The sequence below is a fragment of the Myripristis murdjan genome, chromosome 2, assembly GCF_902150065.1.
Source record: "Myripristis murdjan chromosome 2, fMyrMur1.1, whole genome shotgun sequence".
In the NCBI taxonomy this organism is placed as follows: domain Eukaryota; kingdom Metazoa; phylum Chordata; class Actinopteri; order Holocentriformes; family Holocentridae; genus Myripristis; species Myripristis murdjan.
The window spans coordinates 9,253,993-9,273,081 of record NC_043981.1 but is presented as its reverse complement, the minus strand read 5'-3'; the positions used below and the strand labels follow the sequence as shown (position 1 = coordinate 9,273,081).

The window sequence follows — 19,089 nt, the reverse complement described above, 5'->3', positions numbered from 1 at the left end:
TTTGATGAATACTGTTGTGACCCTCGCAATCAAAAAGGTTCCCCACGCCTGAACTAGAGCAAAGCAGACACAGATCCATACATTCCTGTTTTGAGGTACATTTGAGTGTTTTCAGGACATTTCTCCTACTTGCAAACTGGATTTCAGTGACAGTTATAATTCTAATTATACTTAAGGCATGTAGCAGATGCTCTTCCTCCACAGCGACTTATAAAGTCAGTGTAAATCCCCAAAAAAGATGGAAAGATCTGAAAATCAGAAGTATTTTTTTTCTCTTGAGTGGCAGTAAAACTGCATGAAATCCTGCAATTTGCTCTGCTATTCAACATTTGACTGTAACTGAAGTAGCCTCATCTAGACCTCCCAAAAGTTCAGACCTGACTCCTCTCTCAGGAGGCCGCAAGATATCTGGCCTCGCTAATGAAAGCCAAATAAGTCCCTTAACATCCACTTGATGAGTAATTTTAATATTGGCAGCGTTTATGAAAAACTGAGTTAATTAATTAAACTGTACAAGCAGCTCTTTCCAACACGTTTGTCATCTATTAGAACTTCATAAATTAGAGAGAGAGAGAGAGAGAGAGAGAGAGCTATTGGATGCTCATTTGTCTCCCCCTTGCGTTTGATTGCTGCAATTACATCTCTGTCAGAGTTAATAGAAGTGAGAAAAAGGAAAGAAAGAAAAATAGGGCGTATTAAAGTGCATCAATCTGTACACTAAAATAAGCGGGTAGAGAAAATGGATAGGTGTGTGTGTGTGTGTGTGTGTGTGTGTGTGTGTGTGTGTGTGTGTGTGTGTGTGTGTGTGTGTGTCGCTCTCTGGAATTCGGACAATTTGGACAGAGGAGGGAGCGTTCCACTTAGTGAGGTACGAAGGGCACTACAAGGCAGGGGAGGTGACACACCACTTTACTGTAATATTTAGACGGTTCATAAGTGTCATTGTGCTAATCCAAATAATTTAACCCGAAAACAGCCACTGGGTCGACATATTTTCCCTTTACATGCGTCTTTGTCCGGGTGTAGGACGGGCTTAAGGGCGGGTGCGTACATGTTGGTACGCAGCCCTGCTCAGTGTTTCGTGTTGCGTCCCATCTAAACAGGAAGTTTTTGAGGAGTTTACAGACTTCACTGGCTAGCAGGTGTAAACATCACGTTTTATGGTTTAGCAAATGTTTGAATCGTGTTAACAACTTGTCAGTGCTGTCGACGGCAATAGGGGTTGTCGTTCTGGAAAAGTGAGTGGATGTTTTCACTGGTTTATGTTGGGTTTTGGTGTGTAAACGAGCGCCGAAGTTGAAGATTAGCGGTGTGGCTAATGCTATCGAGCTAACGCTAGCTTGCTCGCCTCGGCGCTGTCATTCATCACATCTTTTCCGCCCCGCTGATTTGACACTTAACCTGCAATTTCAGCTGTCGTGTTTCACCGTCTAGCCAGGTCACCAGGCAGCGCCGTAACATGAGGCCATGGAGGAGCGAAAGCTGAAGAGAAAGAGTCCCAGGCCCTCCACCAACTCGGCGGGTCCGACCAGCGGTTCTGGCCGTAAGAACAGCGCTTCCTCCGGGGGAAGACACGTCGGCTACAGCCACAACACCGGGACTCACTCCAGCCAGAAAAGCAAGAACAGGAGGTATCATCTAGACAGCTGTCAGCATTTTTCTTTTTGGGAATTTTGGTGAGAATCTTATTTGGCTCTGAAATACTTGGAAGAAACAAGTAAGTAACGGTATCAGGATTAGACTCAGAAATACTTTATTGATGCCCGAGGGGAAGTTTGGGAAATCTGGGTTAGTGTCGTTTATTTTCATCACCTGATGCTTACTTCTGCTAACCAGAACTAAGCATTTCAGCTGTCATCATCCAGCAACAAACACTGCTTCCTGACTGGCTGCTCTCCTTTCTCCTCTTCTGCCGTCCAGGACAGTCCGAGACAAAAACAGATACCAGCTGGGTTTGGGTGGTAAAGCGAATCAGAACCAGAGCCAGACGGCTCCCATCATCCAGCACTCCTTTCTGACGGATGTTTCGGATGTGCAAGAAATGGAGAATGGCCTTCTCAGTCTCCTCAATGATTTCCATTCAGGGAAACTACAAGCCTTTGGTAAGTTGCCTTTCAAAGGAACACATCACATGCATACATTGTCTCACAGATAAAATTAGATATCACAATCTTGCACAGCTTTTACATTGTGCTTCCATTAAATTGTTTCAAGGGGTGAGCTTATCCATCCAGGATTGCATCATGTGTTAATTCTACTTAAGTTAAATGATACAGATGAAAAACAAGAATGTCTAAAGCCTCACCCAGGGAAGTTTGTGGAGTTTTCTGGAGTCTTTCTCTTAGATCTGTCCAAAATCTTAATGGGTTGAGCTTAATTACTGTTTACTTGTGTTGTCAATAGTAACAGGATAATGTCTTGTTTCCACTGGACAATGTTCAGCCAAATCATAGCCTGGTTTGCACACTGATAGCGTAACAACAACATGCTAATGCTGCATCAGCTGCATCAGGAATTGCACCTGATGCAGACATCTGTCCTTTCTTGGTCAGAAAATTGCTGAACATGCCCACAACTTATGTAGGCATACAATAATTTATGATTCTAAAATAATATTTTCTGTATCTTATAGTAAACTTGATCACTTAAGACTGTTAAGTAAGGGCTGAAAGTGACAGTAGTAGATCAATTAAGTGAGGGAGACTGTGACAGACTTTGGAAGGAAAGGTAGTGTTTAAATCCTGAAGAGTGGAACAGCAGTATATGACATCCGCCTGGCTCTGTGTGTTTTGTCTTGCTTCTGTCTCAGGCAACGAGTGCTCCATTGACCAGATGGAGCACGTGAGAGAGATGCAGGAGAAGCTGGCTCGTCTGCACTTTGACCTCTACAGCGAGGTGGACGAAATGCCCGAGGACCAGAGGAAGATGGCCTGTGACACCAACATGGACAAACTGCTGCTCAATGTAAGTCTGCAGGAATCTCACCTTAACACTTTGAGAAACAGGAGTCTTACCTTTAAAATGTTCTTTGATGTTATTCTTGATATTGTCATATACTTGTGAGATAGTGTGATCAGTTAAAATGTGATTCACAGCACTTAGACCTTGACTGTCATAACAGAGTTAAGCTTTCGATCGCATATCGAACAAAGTTAGTACAACTCATTGATTTTTAATATTTAAAAACATAACTTTAGTGTAAATGACGCCACGGGCACCACATATAATGCTTCAGATCCTTTTACACCTTAAGCCTCCAAATCCTCTATCAGTGTCTCCTCTGAAAGTTGTGGTTGCTGCTGTAGCAGAAAATAACTTTTGGCTATGGGCACTTGTCTGCCTTTCTTTATGTCCTAGTTTTAGTTCATGTGCCTTTGCTTTTGCAACCACTTACTCCCGACTTTTGCACAATGCAGGACTGTAGACTAAGGTGGATCTTTCCCATTGTGTTTTTATCCATGGTATATGTGTGTGTGCATTATTCACACTGGTACTATACATGGTGTGTGTGCTCTTAGCATTGTGGCAGACTGAACCACAAGTGCTCAGCTTTTTGTTCAGTCACACTTATTTTCAGTGCAAGTTTCAGGTTGATGTTTTTTTTATTGATGGAAAATAATCCCGACTTCTCTTTGCATGCAGGACAAAGTCCAAATAAAGTACAAGGATGTTTTACATTGTCCTCAGATGGCTATTCATGCGTTAATATGCATGTAAATAATATGTTCAAATTGTTCCTTTTTTTCTTCACAGCTGGAGGAGTTAAGTTCTTCAATGTATCCTTTTGACACTGACCTGTCTGCAGGCATTAATGAGTTATTTTTGCAGTCGTTAAAGGTCACTGCACTTAAATGTTTCTCTGTGAAGCACTAATATTTTTTTTGTATAAAAAATAATAATCATAAAACATACTTGTGGCACATTCACCCAGCACCACCTTGTGGCCTCCCCCCCACATAGTTGTTGCCACACAGTACATTCTCAGCAGTGTTGTCCTGGAGTAGGAAACCAGTGTACCGTCATATCATTGTGTATTTCTTCTCAAAGCTTCAACAAATATAGCTTCAAACCAAATAATCTTGGAAAGAGCAGAGGACAGACAGAAGGATGAGACATAAACGACAGAAAAATCTGTAACTGAAAGTAGGCAAAATTATTTGAGGAACTGCAGTTTCATGCAGAGAGACATATTACAAACATCTGCTCCACTTTGTTTTCATAACCTATGCATTATTATAGGATTTTTTTTTCTTCTAAGACTGGAGGTAAGTGGTTTCTGTGGCCTATAGCATTAGGGTTGTATCATTCATGACTTCTTTTACAGATATGTAAGCGAAATGCTCAACTAGTTCTGTTTAAGTGGCTGTTCTATGTTAAAATCTAATTAAGCAGGTAGTAAACTTGTTAAAAGACCTCTCACATTTGCACCAGTGTTTCTCCATAACCCCGCTGCTCCAGTCAGAAACTGAACTTAGCCGACACCCAGGAAATCCCCAGGACTGCCAGCATGTGACTTCTCGCTCTTTCCTTTCTCCTCTTTTAGTTTTTGTCTTTAATCTTCAGGGGCAGGAGGAGGGAGTTGGATCTACAGACTGTTCCTCACAAAGTATTCACAAAGCTCTACACCAGCTCTCACTCTCTGTACAGAGGGCATGGATGTATTGTCAGATGTCCTATCAGGGGTGCACTGATAACCTCGTCCTCACTGCTGATACCACGTCTGAGAACTAAATGTAACAATGTAATCAGTTAATTTTAATGAACAATACAGACTTTACAGTAAGCTTGGTGTCAGTAGGAAAAGACAAAAATGTAATCCATTTTTCTCCAATATAAAGATCTAACAGCCTTCCAAAAAGGTGATGCAGTCTAATTTTCTATTGGAGAAGATGCAAACAAGCCTGGTGTTTTCACCTTTATCTCTCATAGTATTAACATTGGTGCGTCATTGTCATATGGTCTCTGTAAGTAAAGCTGTGCTCAGATCACTCCAGTTACACTTGGGCCTGAAAAGTCTGGATTTGCAATATGGCGCTTAACAAAGCTGTTAATCGCATAAAATATGCCTATTTAGTCTAATGGAATAATCTTATTTGCCAGTTGCAATTGTAGTTATTGTAAATCAGCTTAGTTTGAAGTGAATTGACTGCAGACTTGCTCCTTTTAGCTTTTTGCAAAGACGTAAAGTCACTGTGTTGCACTTTGTCTCTGTTGTCACGGGTTGCAGGTCACTCAGGTCAACAGCAAGGTCATGATCCATGCAAAATGAAGCCACAGAGTCAGGCTTATCAGAATATAGCTAGAGGGCCCATTGGTAAGAGATTCACTTTGAATAATATTGTGTGTTCAAAAGAAATTGTTACAGCATCAAACGTTGAGCTTTGGTCTGGTTAACTTTGAATGAATAAAAGCTTAAATAACGTTTTCTGATTTACAAGTGATAGTTGTCAGTAGCCAAAACAACTGTGGGGATTCAAATCAGCCCAAAAAAATATTTGAATACACAGTTCAAATTCTCAGATTCTGACAAATACTGGCCATAGTTTTTTGTACATTGTGATTTTTTTTTTTTTTTTTCCAAAATATGTGATTCTGCATGTAATTCCTTGCTACATGTGAGTGGCCCGGTGATTTCACCCGCAGCACTGTGTCTGGTGTTGAATGTATTTGCACACATCCATGCAGCATGCAAAACACACTGCACATATCAGAGGTGTGTTGTTTGACCATGGAAAACACTGAGTCATCCAAATGTTGACATCGCAATCATGCCTTACTTTTAATTTAATCCTTTTTGCCTTATTGTTTAAAAAAATATTTTGAGTGACTTACATAGTGTGTAAGTTTGCATACTGAAAACGCAGGTGGAAGGCAATAATCATAATGACGCTGCATTGATTCTAAATCAGATAGCTTATTTTATTTAGTCGCTTCTAATTTTAGCCCATGGTGATGTTGATGGAGATGTGTGATTTCACGGTTTGCGGCTGTTGTAAGTAAGCTGTGTGATGATTTTTATTTTTGTTTACTTTTCAAACAGGATAATAAAATTGTTGTCTGATTTAATTACCTGCTGTCTCAGTGCCTTTTATAAGATAGATGAAGATTTTGTCTGTGTGTAGGTGGAAAAACTCATCACCAAGACATGGTAGAAACCTCACACACCACAGATGGAAATGGTTAAATAAATAAATACTTTATTAGCCTTTTCAAGTAGTAGAAACTGCTCTACCTGTAAAGTGTCATGAGATAACTTCTGTTGTGATTTGATGCTATATAAATAGTTTGATTGATAGATTGATTGATTAAAGAACATATAAGACACTGACAAACAGTTGAGACAATAGTAATAAATAGAGCAATTAAGTGAAACATATGATAAAAAGGTAAAATGGTGCATAGCAGCAGACAGTGGCAATACTGTGTAGTAGCAATGGGCCATGTGTAAATAAATTACTATAAGTTGTTTAGGGCACATAACTCATTATGCTCATACTGTTGCATACATTTGCACAATAATAAGGAAAAGCTTTTTTTTCTTGAAACCACCAGGCTATAATGCTTAAATGCTTTGAGGTATAGGTTTGTGAGGAAACACATAGAAATATTTTATAATTAATGCATTAAATAGGTAGACTGATCCCAAGGATACTGCATTACCCAAACAACATAAAGGCTAACTAAGCTGCTAAACAGGTACAGCTTAATTAATGACTTAATTTGCATCACCTGTGTTTCATATTATGGTGAGTATGGCACAACATATATCAGCTCAGGGCTTTTGTGGTGGCACTTAGATTTTTTTTTTTTTTTTTTTGTCATAATAGTATAAAACTTATTTTATTCGCAAGAGTTTATGGTGTTTTAAGGGGGAAAGCAAATTTCATATTTCTCTGAAATATGATTGTCCTGGTCATTTACTCAGCTTCTTTGCCACTAATGATCTGCAGCTGGGAAACCGGAGGAGTGTGTGTGAAGGAATGTGCGCTCCGCTTTGTTGATGCGTCTCTAGGGATACTGGCAGCAGAGGGTAGACAGCAGCAAAAAGAAAATGGTTGTACCTAGGGACATCTTTAGGAGCAGGTGGGTGCAGTAGACAGGCAGTGTGACTTTTGTTTTTTTTTTTTTTTTTATCCAAACCGAAGTGTGAGTAAAACAGGATCATCCATGGAGACGAGCCTGAGCCTGGAGGGCAGGTCGGCGCCTCACTCGGTGAAGCGGTGGCAGCTGGACGGGACAGACTATGAGCCGCAGCAGGGCCGCAGCCTGAGGTCCGACACCCGCTTCAGCGCCTGGACTCCCCTGGTCAACAAGCAGTCCAACCAGCAGGTCAGAGATAATAAAGACACACTGGAAAAATAAATAAATATATCAAAAATATCCCGAGGGTTTGCTAAGAGCAGTTTTCATGAGCCATGACATTTATAGTACTGGCCACCAGATGGCAGGAGTGGTCAGGTTAAGATTATTGACAAAAAATAAAATTGAACTTTAAGATACGTTGTGCTCATGGATGCCTGACTAAAAGTTGTAGCAGAACCCAGGAGAAATAAATACAACAGCAATGAACAGCCAAAGGCAAACACTTACACACTCAACTTAAAATGAAAGAAATGAGGAAATTATACCTTTGCATATTTTTTTTTAGAGAAAGGAGGATTTCTTTCTGCAATGCTTGTAGGCCTCTACTAAAATTAAGTAGAAATGGTTGCATAGAAAACCGAGTCCCCCACTTAGCTACATTTAGGAATACAAAACTAGCTTTGAGTGTCATAAAGTTATCCACAACACTGATATTCCTGTCTTAAGTAGAAATCAGTGCTGAAAAATAACAAGTCTTTTATTCGCTAACCCATCCAACTATGCATATCTCTATTTTTCTCTGCAGGAGCGTTGCTCAACTTGTTTTTAACAGAGCCACAGTGTATATGGGGTATATCAATATTGCATGACCATGGCAATTTTTACAGCAAACCAAATATCTCTTCTCTAGGAGACATACAATTCTAATTAATTTGGAGTCCTTCTACTTTCCAACATATTGACATGGATAGCAAAACAAATGATTCACGACAGGAGATTTTCTCTGCTGTTATCGTGTGCCTTTTTGAAGAGAAATGTTGGTATTGCAATTAGCAAGTGCCTTTCGCTGCACAGTACATTTGGCCTCTCTCCTCCCTCAGCTCCCTGACTATAATCACAAGGTGAGGGGAAAGCAGGGCTCATGATACATAAAGAAGCAAAATTACCTGGATCTACTTTCTTAGAAATAGAATCAATCATGTTGCTGTTGTTGTATGAGTCTTATAACTCCAATATTCTCAATTTCACCTGAGGGGTTACATGCCTCTCCCTCAACCTTTTTAAAAGAACAGGGATAAGCTCTAAATGCATGGTGGTCAATCTGAAACCAAAGCTGTTAGTCTTAGTTCAAAGATGCCTTCGGGAGATAAAACGTTTTGACTCAACAGTGATGTTATGTATCCTGATTGAAAAGTGATCTTATAAAAATGAAATCTAAGGTGACATGAGTGAAATATAACTCCTGGTTTCGGAAAAATCTACAGTGACATGGGAGTGGCTGCATTCCAAAGATGCATTAAAAAATGAGGCAGGATTTTGACCCCAATTATACGAGACTTCTAACTGATGGCCCCATCAAGACCTTTGCATTTAAACCCTCATCTTGTTATACATTTTTTGGACAGCTGCCATTCCCACGGTGTTGATTGGTGTTTTTGTAAGCCAGTCTGTAGTTTTTGGCAGAGTTATCAGACGGTTATGCAAGGAGGTGCACCTTCCATGCATTCTTCACTGATTGTCTCCAGTTTGTTGTCCCGTTGGCTCTCAGCTGTTTGAGGAGAGGCTCTGCTTGCTCCTGCACTGGTTCGACCTGTGGACCGACCGACAGAGGAAACACCTGCTGCACTCTCTGCTCACACGGTGCACCAAGTCACAGCTCAAGTAAGTGTTTGTGTTCGATAACGCTAATTGGTGTATGTGATCATGGATCCCAGAGGGTGAAATTTGTCTTCCAACTCAGGAAGGGTAATCACATTTATAATTCAAACCCTTTGCTCCTGTGAGCAGGTACTGCAGGGATTGGCTGGTTGAAACAATCCCAGTGACCCGAGTGGACTTTACGGCCGTGCTGCCAAGGTTTTTGTCTCTGTATGTGATGTCGTTCCTGAACCCTCGTGACCTTTGCGCCGCCGCCCAGGTCAGCTGGCACTGGAGGATCCTAGCAGAGCAGGTAAGAAGATTTGCAGTCATTTATTAGATATTTGAATTTCTCTGGACGAATGTAGATTAAAGGTCTTAGGCTGGGTTGCACCAACAAGTCTAAACCTGGATTATATTATTCAGGTTTACACACTTGTTTATCTTTTAATTTTTTAACCCTTTTGAAATGTATACAAATTCTGGCTTTAATTTAGATGGTGCAGTGCAGCTCAGATTCTTTTAAAATACAGATTTGGTCATTTTGAACCAAGACTTGCTAACTTTGACTTCACCTTATCCTAGATTATCTTAATTCACATTGGTGCCACCCAGTCTTGAGCAGTAGATGCTTAGGGATCAGTAATCCCCGAGGAAGCAATGACCAGCAGTCCCTCACCTTGCTCTGTCCCAGGACTGCCTGTGGGCCAGCCGGTGCATCCAAAAGGGCTGGTTCTTGCCTTACTGCCCAGGACAAAAGGAGTATGGAGCCTGGAAGAACCACTACATCTCCTGCGTCTCCGCCCTGGACTGGCTCACTCCCCGAGAGGCCGCCGAGCAGTACGGGACCCTCAACCAGCAGAGCTTGGGGGCGACGGAGGAGGAGGAGGAGAGGGAGAAGGAGAGGAGGATCAGACAGATGATCAGAGAGCGCCTGCAGGAGGAGAAGAGTGAGTGGTGGCGAGTGAAAGAGAGAGAGATGAAAGCAGAGGAGAGGCAGGCAGACCATCAAAGAGGACCTGAAGGAAAAGGGAAGGTGGGAGAAAGGAGAGAAGAAATGTCACTTCTGATGTGGCAAATTTAGCCAGCCAAGATGTGTACCCTACATCTGCGGTGCTGTGGGCTTAAATCCACCACATGAACTTAGTGTCATATCATCACCCCACTGTCTTTCCTCTATATCCTGTTATAAAATGAAGCAGAAATGCCATGCAAAATGATCCTTAAAAAGGCAATGGGGTTGTGTAGGGTACTGGGTTTGGATTATCCAGTGCCCCGACCATGATAGAGAAAACCAGGCTTTAGGAGTGCAACATGGTATCTTTCACTCTCCACTGTACCTGTCCTGTAAAGCAGATATGGTTATGAAAGATCGATAAATATTTTGTTGTATGTTGATGTTTAGCCTGTCTACTGAGCAGTATTTTCTCTTTGTATGTAAAGAGTTTTCTCTGAGGACCAGAAGAGCCTGGGGCAGCAATGCTCAGCCAAGAGGAACCCGGAGCGGCAGCACCCAGAGAGAGAGGCCCAGGTCGGGGATAACATTCAGCTCTTGGCCCTCCCTCTCCTGGTCTTCAAGGACTGGAGGATCTTCCAGCTTGGGACAATCCATGAGTGCCGCTCTGAGCCTGGAGAAAGCCCAAATCTCCAGTCCAGTCAGGTAGTCAGGGAAATTGTTTTACTGATGCTCTATATTGCATTCAAAGTATATGACTGCACCATTCTTACATTCCATTTACCTGAACATCTGGATCATCACATAAAATGCATAGAGATTTTCCCTTTTTTCTACCTCTTCATGGTATTATCAAATACAGTGGAAAGATTCATTCCAGTGAAAACTAATATTCGAGTAGGCCTATGTTGCTGTTTTTTTTTTTTAAATGTTACTTTCTGGGATGGCACAAGCGTCTTTAAACTGTGTTAATGGCTTAAATGTGTCTGAGTTGAAACCTCATGTCCCTCTCCAGTGGAAGTGCAAGCAAGGCCAGTGGAGCGCTGTCCTCTTTGACGTATAGACCTCCATCTGTACACACAGACTCACACATCCATCGCTCCAGTCCTGCCCTGTTACTGCTGCTGTCCAACAGGATTCCTGCCTATGAGGTGAGAGAAAAAAGAAGAAATATTAAGTCTCTTTTGTGGCTTTTGTATGAGCTAGAAGACAGTGGAGGGTCTGATGCAGAAATTCAGGCAGAAAGTACAATGAAAGTTGAGTAAAAGAAGAATTAGGGAGGGGAAACAAATGCATAACAGTTCACTCCATTTGTTTCTTTCGATCTAGTTGGTGCTGAGTGGTGTGAGGACAGAGGTGACGGTGGTTCTTTACGACCACAGAGGGACTCTCTCGGCTCTGTTAACCCAGGTGGAGAGGGCTCTTTCTGGGCAGAGAGCTCAGAGGCTGGGCCTGCTAGCTCCAGGAGGAACAGAGGAGATTTGTCTGCTTCACAGTAAGAGAGACCAGAGTCCCATGAATGGACTGTTCTAGGAAACCGTGACAGGTTAGGTCTTCCACTAAAAAGTACATCTCTCATGGTGCTGTGAGACATCACTGTTCAAAGAATTCCCTAAGTTTTCCAAGGTTCATTTTTTCTTCCTGGAAAACTCCCTGGCAAACCTGTTGATGTACATAAACTGTTCAACCAATAATTCCATTATGTATTTTTCAAGAATCACCTCCCCACCTTGCCATATAAAACCTGCAACCTCTCAACTTTCAAAGTTACACAAGGCTGTGTTGGAAGTCTGTCAATTTTTTTGCCTGTTCTGCCCTGAAGATCTGCTTTATTTTTTCACAGGCAACATCATTGCATCCTTGTGGGGTTTCTTTAAGTTTCAAGAATCTGATTTTTTTTTTTTATGATCAAGATTATGCACAAAGCATTTTGACTTTTTGAACAGTCTCTTCCTGACCTTTTGTCCTACCTTAACATAAAAAATAAAAAAATGAAAAACAATTTCAGAGACACTACTCCATCAAAATACCATTCCATGTGACTTTCAAGTCAAGATTCAGCAACATCAGGAAACTTTGCCCATGTCTTTAAGTTCATCACTCACAGCATGCTGATATTGTCACTACAATATTCAGTAAGAACAGTAACAAATCTGTTGTTTTTCAGACTTGAGCGTCAAATTACAGATTTCATAGTCGACTGTAAGAAAATTCTAGGACCCCTTAGGCTTATGAAACTCTATCAAATCCCAATAGATACAGTTAAAATGTGCAGAGCCTAAAAAATTGCGTTTTGGAAGTCAGCCTGGCAGAAAGGAAATGTAAAAGCATGCTACTGCATTTAATCAGTAACTTATCACCTTTCATAAATGTGCCATTGGAGTATTATTATTTAAATATGGGAGCAGAGCTGGTATTGATTTCCCTCTGCTTCACCTGACTTGCAGTCCATTAATCCACTTCTTGACCTTTGACAGGTAGTAGCCTATCAGAGAGGACTGCCCTGACCCCTGACCTTAGAGACTTCTGGGAAAAACTGTGCGGCTGGGTCGTGCTAACTGAGGAAGGAGGAGGTGTGGATATCTTCTCCCCCCTGGCAGCATCTGGTTTGTAAAATTTGCTTTACACGCAGACTCCAGTTCCACTTTAATCTCTGTCTTAGCTGTTTCTTCATCAGTCTCTCTGTCTCTCTCCTCTCCCACAGCATCAGGTGTAAATCTGATCCAGACTCTGTCCAATCTGACCGGTCTCGAGGTTCAGGCTCCGATGGGTCTTGCCACCGGGGGTTTCCAGAACAGTGAGTAAACTGATGCACAAGACCTTTACTCACGCACTGAAAATTTAGCTAAACATTTCTCTGTTATTCTGTAATAACAATGATATTTATAACCTCACCCATACCTGAGTCAGAGAGAGAAATGTTCAGCCTGATAACCATTGTAGAAATAGATTACACCCTGTATCTTAATTCTGTATAAAATTCCTCCATTCATCCTGCATAAAAGCTACTTCCTTTCTATACGGGAACGTCCTGTATCAGTCTACCATTACTGTCTTTATTCCTTCCTCCAGTCCTGAGTGAGTGGTCTGCTGGCAGTGTGTGTGACAGTGTGTGTGAGGAGGCAGCGGCCCCAGCACTGCGGTACATGTGTGAGGGTGTATTGCAGGGTTGGTGCAGGCAGGCCCAGTGGATGGAGGAGGCTCTGGGGGAGCTCAGGGGCCTCGTGGGCCTGAAGCTGCAGCGGTTCAGCCTGCAGGCCAGGGGCCGCGCTCTCGGTGGGTCACAAGACAAAAAGTAGAGCAAAAGGTTTCACGGTGATTCTTGCACTGTCTGGACAACCTCTCCATGCTCCTACAGGTCATTTCCTGTGGGAGAGAATCCGCCTTGAGGATCTGTGTGTGTCTAAAGATCTGTGTGAGGCTCTGACTGAGGGCCTCGCCGCGCTCTCCAGACAGGAAGAGGTGAGCAAAACGGAAAAGGAGATTTTCCAGTGAACAAGAACCAAGGACCAAATGTTTCTGTTGCTTCCTCAGTCCAGACCTTTGGAGTTCCTCTGTGACTTCCTGGCTGGATGGAACAAGGAGAAGGAGGGAGGAGAGGAGGGAGAGGAAAGAGGAGGAGGACCGAGTCCCAGTTGCTCCCAGAGATACCATAGCACCATACCTGAACTAACACAGGTATGTGTTTTAAATCGCCAAACCACAGTGATACAGTTTTACACAGCCCTAATTGTGACTTACAGTTACTATGTGCCAATATATGTGCACATACATAAGAGAAAACCAGAATTTGTCTTATAGACTAGCCAGATCTCTCTCTCTCTCTCTCTCTTTGTTCAGACAGTGTTAGACTGGAGAGGTGCAGTAGCCAGAGAGCTGCATCACAGTGAGGCTCAGTATCTGGGCAGACTGGGCGCTGTGCTAAAGGTACAGTATACCTACAGGTTCCTGACTTCATCATTGGCTGGGCTTATTGATTGCTGATTGAGTGATTCAGCCTCTGAATCAAACCAACAGTTATTAGGCTGTTGGACCAATCAGCAATTCATCTTAAGTTTAAGTGTCTGCACATATAAATCCTTGGAAAGCTAGACATAGATGTTAAAAATATGGCATCTGTAATTGTAATTATGATAACCTGGTGTCAAAGTGAAGATTTAATTTGTTATTTCAAGTGGACAATCCTTTTGCAGTCCTTGACAAATGTCAGCTCTATCTAACTTCCACATACAGACTGTAAATTATGTACTGGAAAAAAAAACATCACTCAATTATGGCAATAAGGTAGCTGCTAGTTCTGCCTTTGATAGTAATCATGACTGAAAATAAAACTTTTCCTCAGTCATCCTGTCTGGTGGGTTTGTTGTGTTTGTTCTTGCCTGTGAATAAAAGTTTCCTCATCACGTTTCCCCTCTCACAGGTTTACCATGAGCCTCTCTCAGCGGCTCTGAACTCCAACAGAGTCATCCTCAGCTTCGCACACATCCACATAGTCCTCAGTCCTGTCAAGCAAATACTGCAGCTCAACAAGTGAACACACACACACACACACACACACACACACACACACACACAACTCAACTGGAGCTCCGTGCATGCTATAATCCACATGCAAACAGATTTTTATATGTGTGTACTTGGCACACTGATATAAACTTGAACACTCAAATACACATGCACACATACACTGTGAACACAAATACATATAAACACATGGTCAATAGCAAACTTTCTGTGTGTGTGTGTGTGTGTGTGTGTCTGCATCCAGGTTTTCTCTTTATCCATAAGCACTGTCAACATAGTGTTGTTTATCTCAGCCTGTCAGTGTGGATGTCAGTGATTTAAGTGTGTGTGTGTGTGTGTGTGTGTGTGTGTGTGTGTGTGTGTGTGTGTGTTTTTTTCAGGGTATTTCAGACAGAACTGGAGGCCAGGCTGGAGCAGTGGGGTGCAGAGCAGTGTATCGGAGATGTGTGTGTAAGGCTGTGCTCAAAACTCAAAGTCTACACCAACTACCTCAACAATTACCCCACTGCTCTCCACACCATCGACATGGTAAGAAATTCTGTTCTGCTTTTACATCGAAAGTGTGTGTGTGTGTGTGTGTGTGTGTGTGTGTGTGTGTGTGTTGTGGGAATGAGCTCATCTCAGTGAGAAAAATGGCTGCAAAGGTCGGTGCTTCTTTTTCTAGAAATCAAACATGCACTCTTGATCTAATCATAAATGTATGAATAATGTCCATTTTTTAAATAGTTTGAATAGTGTGTGTGTGTGTGTGTGTGTGTGTGTGTGTGTGTGTGTGTGTGTGTGGGGCAGTGTAGGGAGACAAACCCTGCATTCCGGGCTTTCTTGAAGAGAGCAGACAGAACTCTTCCAACACACATGCTGAGGTAACCTGCGTCAGAACACACACACACACACACACACACACACACACACATAATTCAGTATTATAATTTATTTGCTTAGTTTTTGCACAGGTTTGCCTGCATAAGTTTTGTGTTATAGATGTTTTGGCGTTAGTGCATATTCTATAAATAATGCACTGAAAAAAAAATCCTAATTCCAACCATATTTCTCACATAGTCTTTGAAAACACACAGAAAATGTGTCACACAGTTTATTTTAGGTCTACAAAAGGTTATGATTATAGTTCATGGAAAGTATTTATGTATTTAATGTTATGTATTTATTGCTTCCCAGATTATCAATATCCTTTCAAGGCTCCTTCAAATATATATCTTTGACTCCAGTGGAAGGATGGATGAAGGGAAAGCTAGATAGATGGATGTACTTAATTGATCCCACATTAGGAAACTATCAACCTACTGTCAATATATCTATCAACACTAGAAGAGAAAAATATATATTGTTAACCTTTGCATACCCTAAAATAATAAAAGTATGTATACCAAATATATCTTTAGAATATCTATAAACCCTCTACCTTTAAAAACCTGTGTAGACTATATGTATAATAAAATATATCTACAAATACAGAATAAAGATGTAATCATGACATATAATTTATGATATCATTTCCACATGTAAAGGCATGTTTGTGTGCATGTCTGTGTGTTTGAAGCCTGCAGGAGCTGCTGCTGTGCCCCGTGTGGCGGATTCAGGAGTATGTGACTCTGCTCCAAGCTCTGGCCTTACACACACACCCCGGTCACCCTGACCATACACACCTCTCCTCCGCCCTCAACACACTGCGGCAATACAGAGAGTTCATACAGAAGGTACCATACACATACCACCAGCATTATAGGAGTGTTAACAGACGAAATGAACCCCAGTGTTTGCCAGAGTCACAGACTGTAGACTCATCAGCTAATTAATTGGGACACTTTGGTATAATTGCTGCAAAGAAATAAAACCATGATCAAGATGATTGGTAGCCTCTATCTCACACCAGTAATATTGTTTTTCTCCTACATGGCATTTTAGCCACATTTCCCATAAACCCTGGTGACTCAGAAGCAACCCGGCACAGTTTCTGCAAAATCCACATATAACCCAAATATAATGTAGCCAACCTGCAAGCCAACCAAAAATGCAAAGGAGTAGACTTTTTTAAATTTATTGCAAAACATAAAAACTGTTACATTCTCCTGGAAACTCCTTTTCCAGACATGTGTAGCAGGTCATTATGTTCCAGTAGTTCAAACTGGTGATAATTATAGGTTACTGGACCAAGTTGTCTTGCACAGGAGCAAAGAATTCAGTGCACAGTATGTATTAGGTATGCAGAAACATTGCAGTGAGCACTTAAGTGCTGTAGCTCCACTGTGTGTAAAACACTAAGCACAAATGAAATGATATGCAGATTATTTGTGTGGTGCTGTGATTTCTCCATATAAAACACATGCACCCACACACACACTTTAACACAGTGGTCATCAATCTGGGGTCCCGGGAACCCCAGACGTCCTTGAAGGGGTTCCAGAGGGTCTCCAGAAAAATGTTGACCATTTTAATTTCATTGACTAGAAATGAGTCCAATGAGAGAGTGTATTAGATTGACTGTTCATAGGTTTCACTCCCCTCTGTTAATCTGCCGGTCTACAGTATAGAGAGTTGGATGGAGCTGGAGATCCGTGAGAATACATGTTATCAAATGCAGATTCATGGCCTGATGTGTATCAATTTGGGAAGTCCTTGACACCAAAAAAAAAAAAGAACAGGTTGAGAGCCATTGTTCTAACACATACAAAATAAAGTGTCCTCTCCTCTGATTCAGTTGAAGAAAAACTCAGAGAGAGACAGAGTGATGGAGGAAACTCAACAAATGATCCACGGCTGTCCGGTAAAACTCTCCCTCTCTCTCTTTGTCTCCATTTGTCTCATAGTTTTCAGCTTTCTCCAACTGACTCTCAAAATTGTATGTAAACCTGTGTGTGTGTGTGTGTGTGTGTGTGTGTGTGTGTGTGTGTATGCATAGCACCTGTGTGAAGGAAACAGGCAGCTGATAATGACTCAGGATGCTGCTTTGCTCCGGAGCCCTAATGAAGACATCCCAGACTCTCTGAGGTAACAACAACATGTTGGAACTGGGTCAGTCAGGCGGTGTTTGATTTAATCTGCTTGGACTGCTAGGTGGGCGGGGCTTTCCACATCAGGACAATTCACACAGTATCAGGGAATCTATCCTTCACTGGGAAGTATAATAAATTGACCTTCAGGTCTTTCTTCATAATAGACCAGGCACTGATTACATTGCCCCGTGTGGCAAACACCACCCATCCGGGCGCTAAGAGAGAGGAAAACAAACAGCTGTAAAAATTGTATTTAAAAATGCAACTTTCCCACGTCCCAAATGCACACACACCAGCTGGTTTTGTCTCCGAAATTGACGAAGCTCATGTTTAGACTCAATTTTAGACATATTCTTAAATAAATAAATTTCCAGCATTGTGAATAGTAAATTTGTGTTTCCTTTAATTTCATGTAATTGTCATTTATGTCACTGAAAACGAGAGATGTATTGCCCCTACAGAAGAATGCCTCAACATAGCTACTGTATAATTTATCAGATCATATACAATTGTGGATTTTCATCATATAATACTTTTTTAAAAAATTGCAACTTTTACTGAAGTACTGCCCTTATTGTGCATATTCGTGTGTGTGTGTGTGTGTGTGTGTGAGATCAGGACCTATGAACAGGTGTCAGACGTGGGCTTGTTCCTGTTCACCGATGCTCTGGTCTTGACGCAGAGGAGTGTGTGTCACACACCGTTCATGCTCACTAACCAGAGCACACACGCTTTCCTGGCCTCTGTAGCTGTTGGCAGCCTGGCTGTCAGAGAGATCACACACACGCGCTGTAAGTGCAAACACACACTTTGGTAATTGAAAATGAATGCTTTTCTCCCTCATGTTTCTTATCTTCCCCACTGCATAAATCTTTTCTTTATAATCCTTATTAATAATGAAAGTAACAAATAAATCATGTGTCTGGTACCAGATGTGTGTCATGCCTTTGTCCTGGAGGGGCCGTGTCGCTCCTGGGTCTGCGCCACAGAGACAGAAGAGGATAAAGAGCGGTTCCTCTGCGCACTGCGTTCAGCCATAAACACTGCTGCGACGGGACAGCAGTGACAGGAGTGTGGCCTCACACCAAAAACACAAGGGGAGGTTTGGACGGCTCTTTGCTGTGAAAAATTACAAAGTTCAGGAAATGTGTTTCCAGGAATTTGTTTCCAACACAAATTGTCTTCTATGCTACATTTTTATTTGTAGCACATCTGCCACTATTAAAATGTCTGTCTGACTTTCTCGTTGTATGCTAAAAGTATTCCCCTAAAAAGTGTGTGCAGTCAGAATATATCATTTTTATTATGTAACGTAACAGGATACATATACTACGCAACTTTACTGTCAAGCAAGTGAGATGAATTGTAAATCAACCACATGCAGGGTTTGTTACATAGTGATGTTTTTTTTTTTTTTTTTTTTTTTGCTGCATGAATTTTGGACAAGACCAGAATAGATACAGAGTTGAAGATTTCTGAAATGATTTAGAAGGCTGGGAATTGTATCAATATTAGATCTATCAGGATATGAGACTAGATATCCATCTTTATATCCAAAACAAAATCTTGAAATGTTGCCCATCATGGCCTATCCGGTTACTTTCCAAATTGTTATGTCTAAAACTGGCTAAATGGCTAAAATTTAGCAGTTACTGTCGA

At 41.6% G+C, this 19,089-nt stretch overlaps 2 protein-coding genes across 5 annotated transcripts; both read left to right on the top strand.

Annotated features, from left to right (window-relative positions):
- The first annotated feature begins 1,063 nt into the window (after positions 1 to 1,063).
- ccdc28a (coiled-coil domain containing 28A) lies at positions 1,064 to 6,069 on the top strand. Of its 3 annotated transcripts, none has more exons than XM_030073594.1 (6): positions 1,064 to 1,238; positions 1,439 to 1,631; positions 1,921 to 2,102; positions 2,810 to 2,964; positions 3,754 to 3,776; positions 4,459 to 6,069. In XM_030073594.1, exons 2-6 carry the CDS (start codon positions 1,468 to 1,470, stop codon positions 4,511 to 4,513), a joined length of 579 nt encoding a protein of 192 aa, XP_029929454.1. In that variant the 5' UTR covers positions 1,064 to 1,238; positions 1,439 to 1,467; the 3' UTR covers positions 4,514 to 6,069. The 3 variants fall into 3 exon arrangements, with proteins under 3 accessions (XP_029929454.1, XP_029929463.1, XP_029929446.1); XM_030073603.1 differs by having other exon boundaries at positions 1,414 to 1,631; XM_030073586.1 differs by having other exon boundaries at positions 1,065 to 1,238; positions 1,435 to 1,631.
- A 789-nt stretch (positions 6,070 to 6,858) lies between these two features.
- ect2l (epithelial cell transforming 2 like) lies at positions 6,859 to 18,668 on the top strand. Of its 2 annotated transcripts, none has more exons than XM_030071910.1 (21): positions 6,859 to 7,329; positions 8,852 to 8,964; positions 9,091 to 9,253; positions 9,635 to 9,890; positions 10,384 to 10,600; positions 10,911 to 11,046; positions 11,225 to 11,390; positions 12,373 to 12,501; positions 12,600 to 12,692; positions 12,968 to 13,171; positions 13,254 to 13,357; positions 13,430 to 13,573; positions 13,706 to 13,822; positions 14,316 to 14,425; positions 14,800 to 14,947; positions 15,209 to 15,282; positions 15,978 to 16,134; positions 17,136 to 17,201; positions 17,337 to 17,425; positions 18,049 to 18,221; positions 18,363 to 18,668. In XM_030071910.1, the coding sequence occupies exons 1-21, from the start codon at positions 7,168 to 7,170 to the stop codon at positions 18,494 to 18,496; spliced, it is 2,955 nt and encodes a 984-aa protein (XP_029927770.1). In that variant the 5' UTR covers positions 6,859 to 7,167; the 3' UTR covers positions 18,497 to 18,668. The 2 variants fall into 2 exon arrangements, with proteins under 2 accessions (XP_029927770.1, XP_029927776.1); XM_030071916.1 differs by having other exon boundaries at positions 6,860 to 7,329; positions 13,736 to 13,822.
- The last annotated feature ends 421 nt before the right edge of the window (positions 18,669 to 19,089 follow it).

Bases quoted from the DNA above. Each gene is read 5' to 3' on its own strand.
- ccdc28a (XM_030073594.1), top strand. From the start codon at position 1,468: ATGGAGGAGCGAAAGCTGAAGAGAAAGAGTCCCAGGCCCTCCACCAAC. The intron at 1,632-1,920 runs GTATCATCTAGA...TCTGCCGTCCAG, and splicing joins CAGAAAAGCAAGAACAGGAG to GACAGTCCGAGACAAAAACA. The intron at 2,103-2,809 runs GTAAGTTGCCTT...CTTCTGTCTCAG, and splicing joins AGGGAAACTACAAGCCTTTG to GCAACGAGTGCTCCATTGAC.
- ect2l (XM_030071910.1), top strand. From the start codon at position 7,168: ATGGAGACGAGCCTGAGCCTGGAGGGCAGGTCGGCGCCTCACTCGGTG. The intron at 13,823-14,315 runs GTACAGTATACC...CCCCTCTCACAG, and splicing joins GACTGGGCGCTGTGCTAAAG to GTTTACCATGAGCCTCTCTC. The intron at 14,426-14,799 runs GTGAACACACAC...TGTTTTTTTCAG, and splicing joins CAAATACTGCAGCTCAACAA to GGTATTTCAGACAGAACTGG.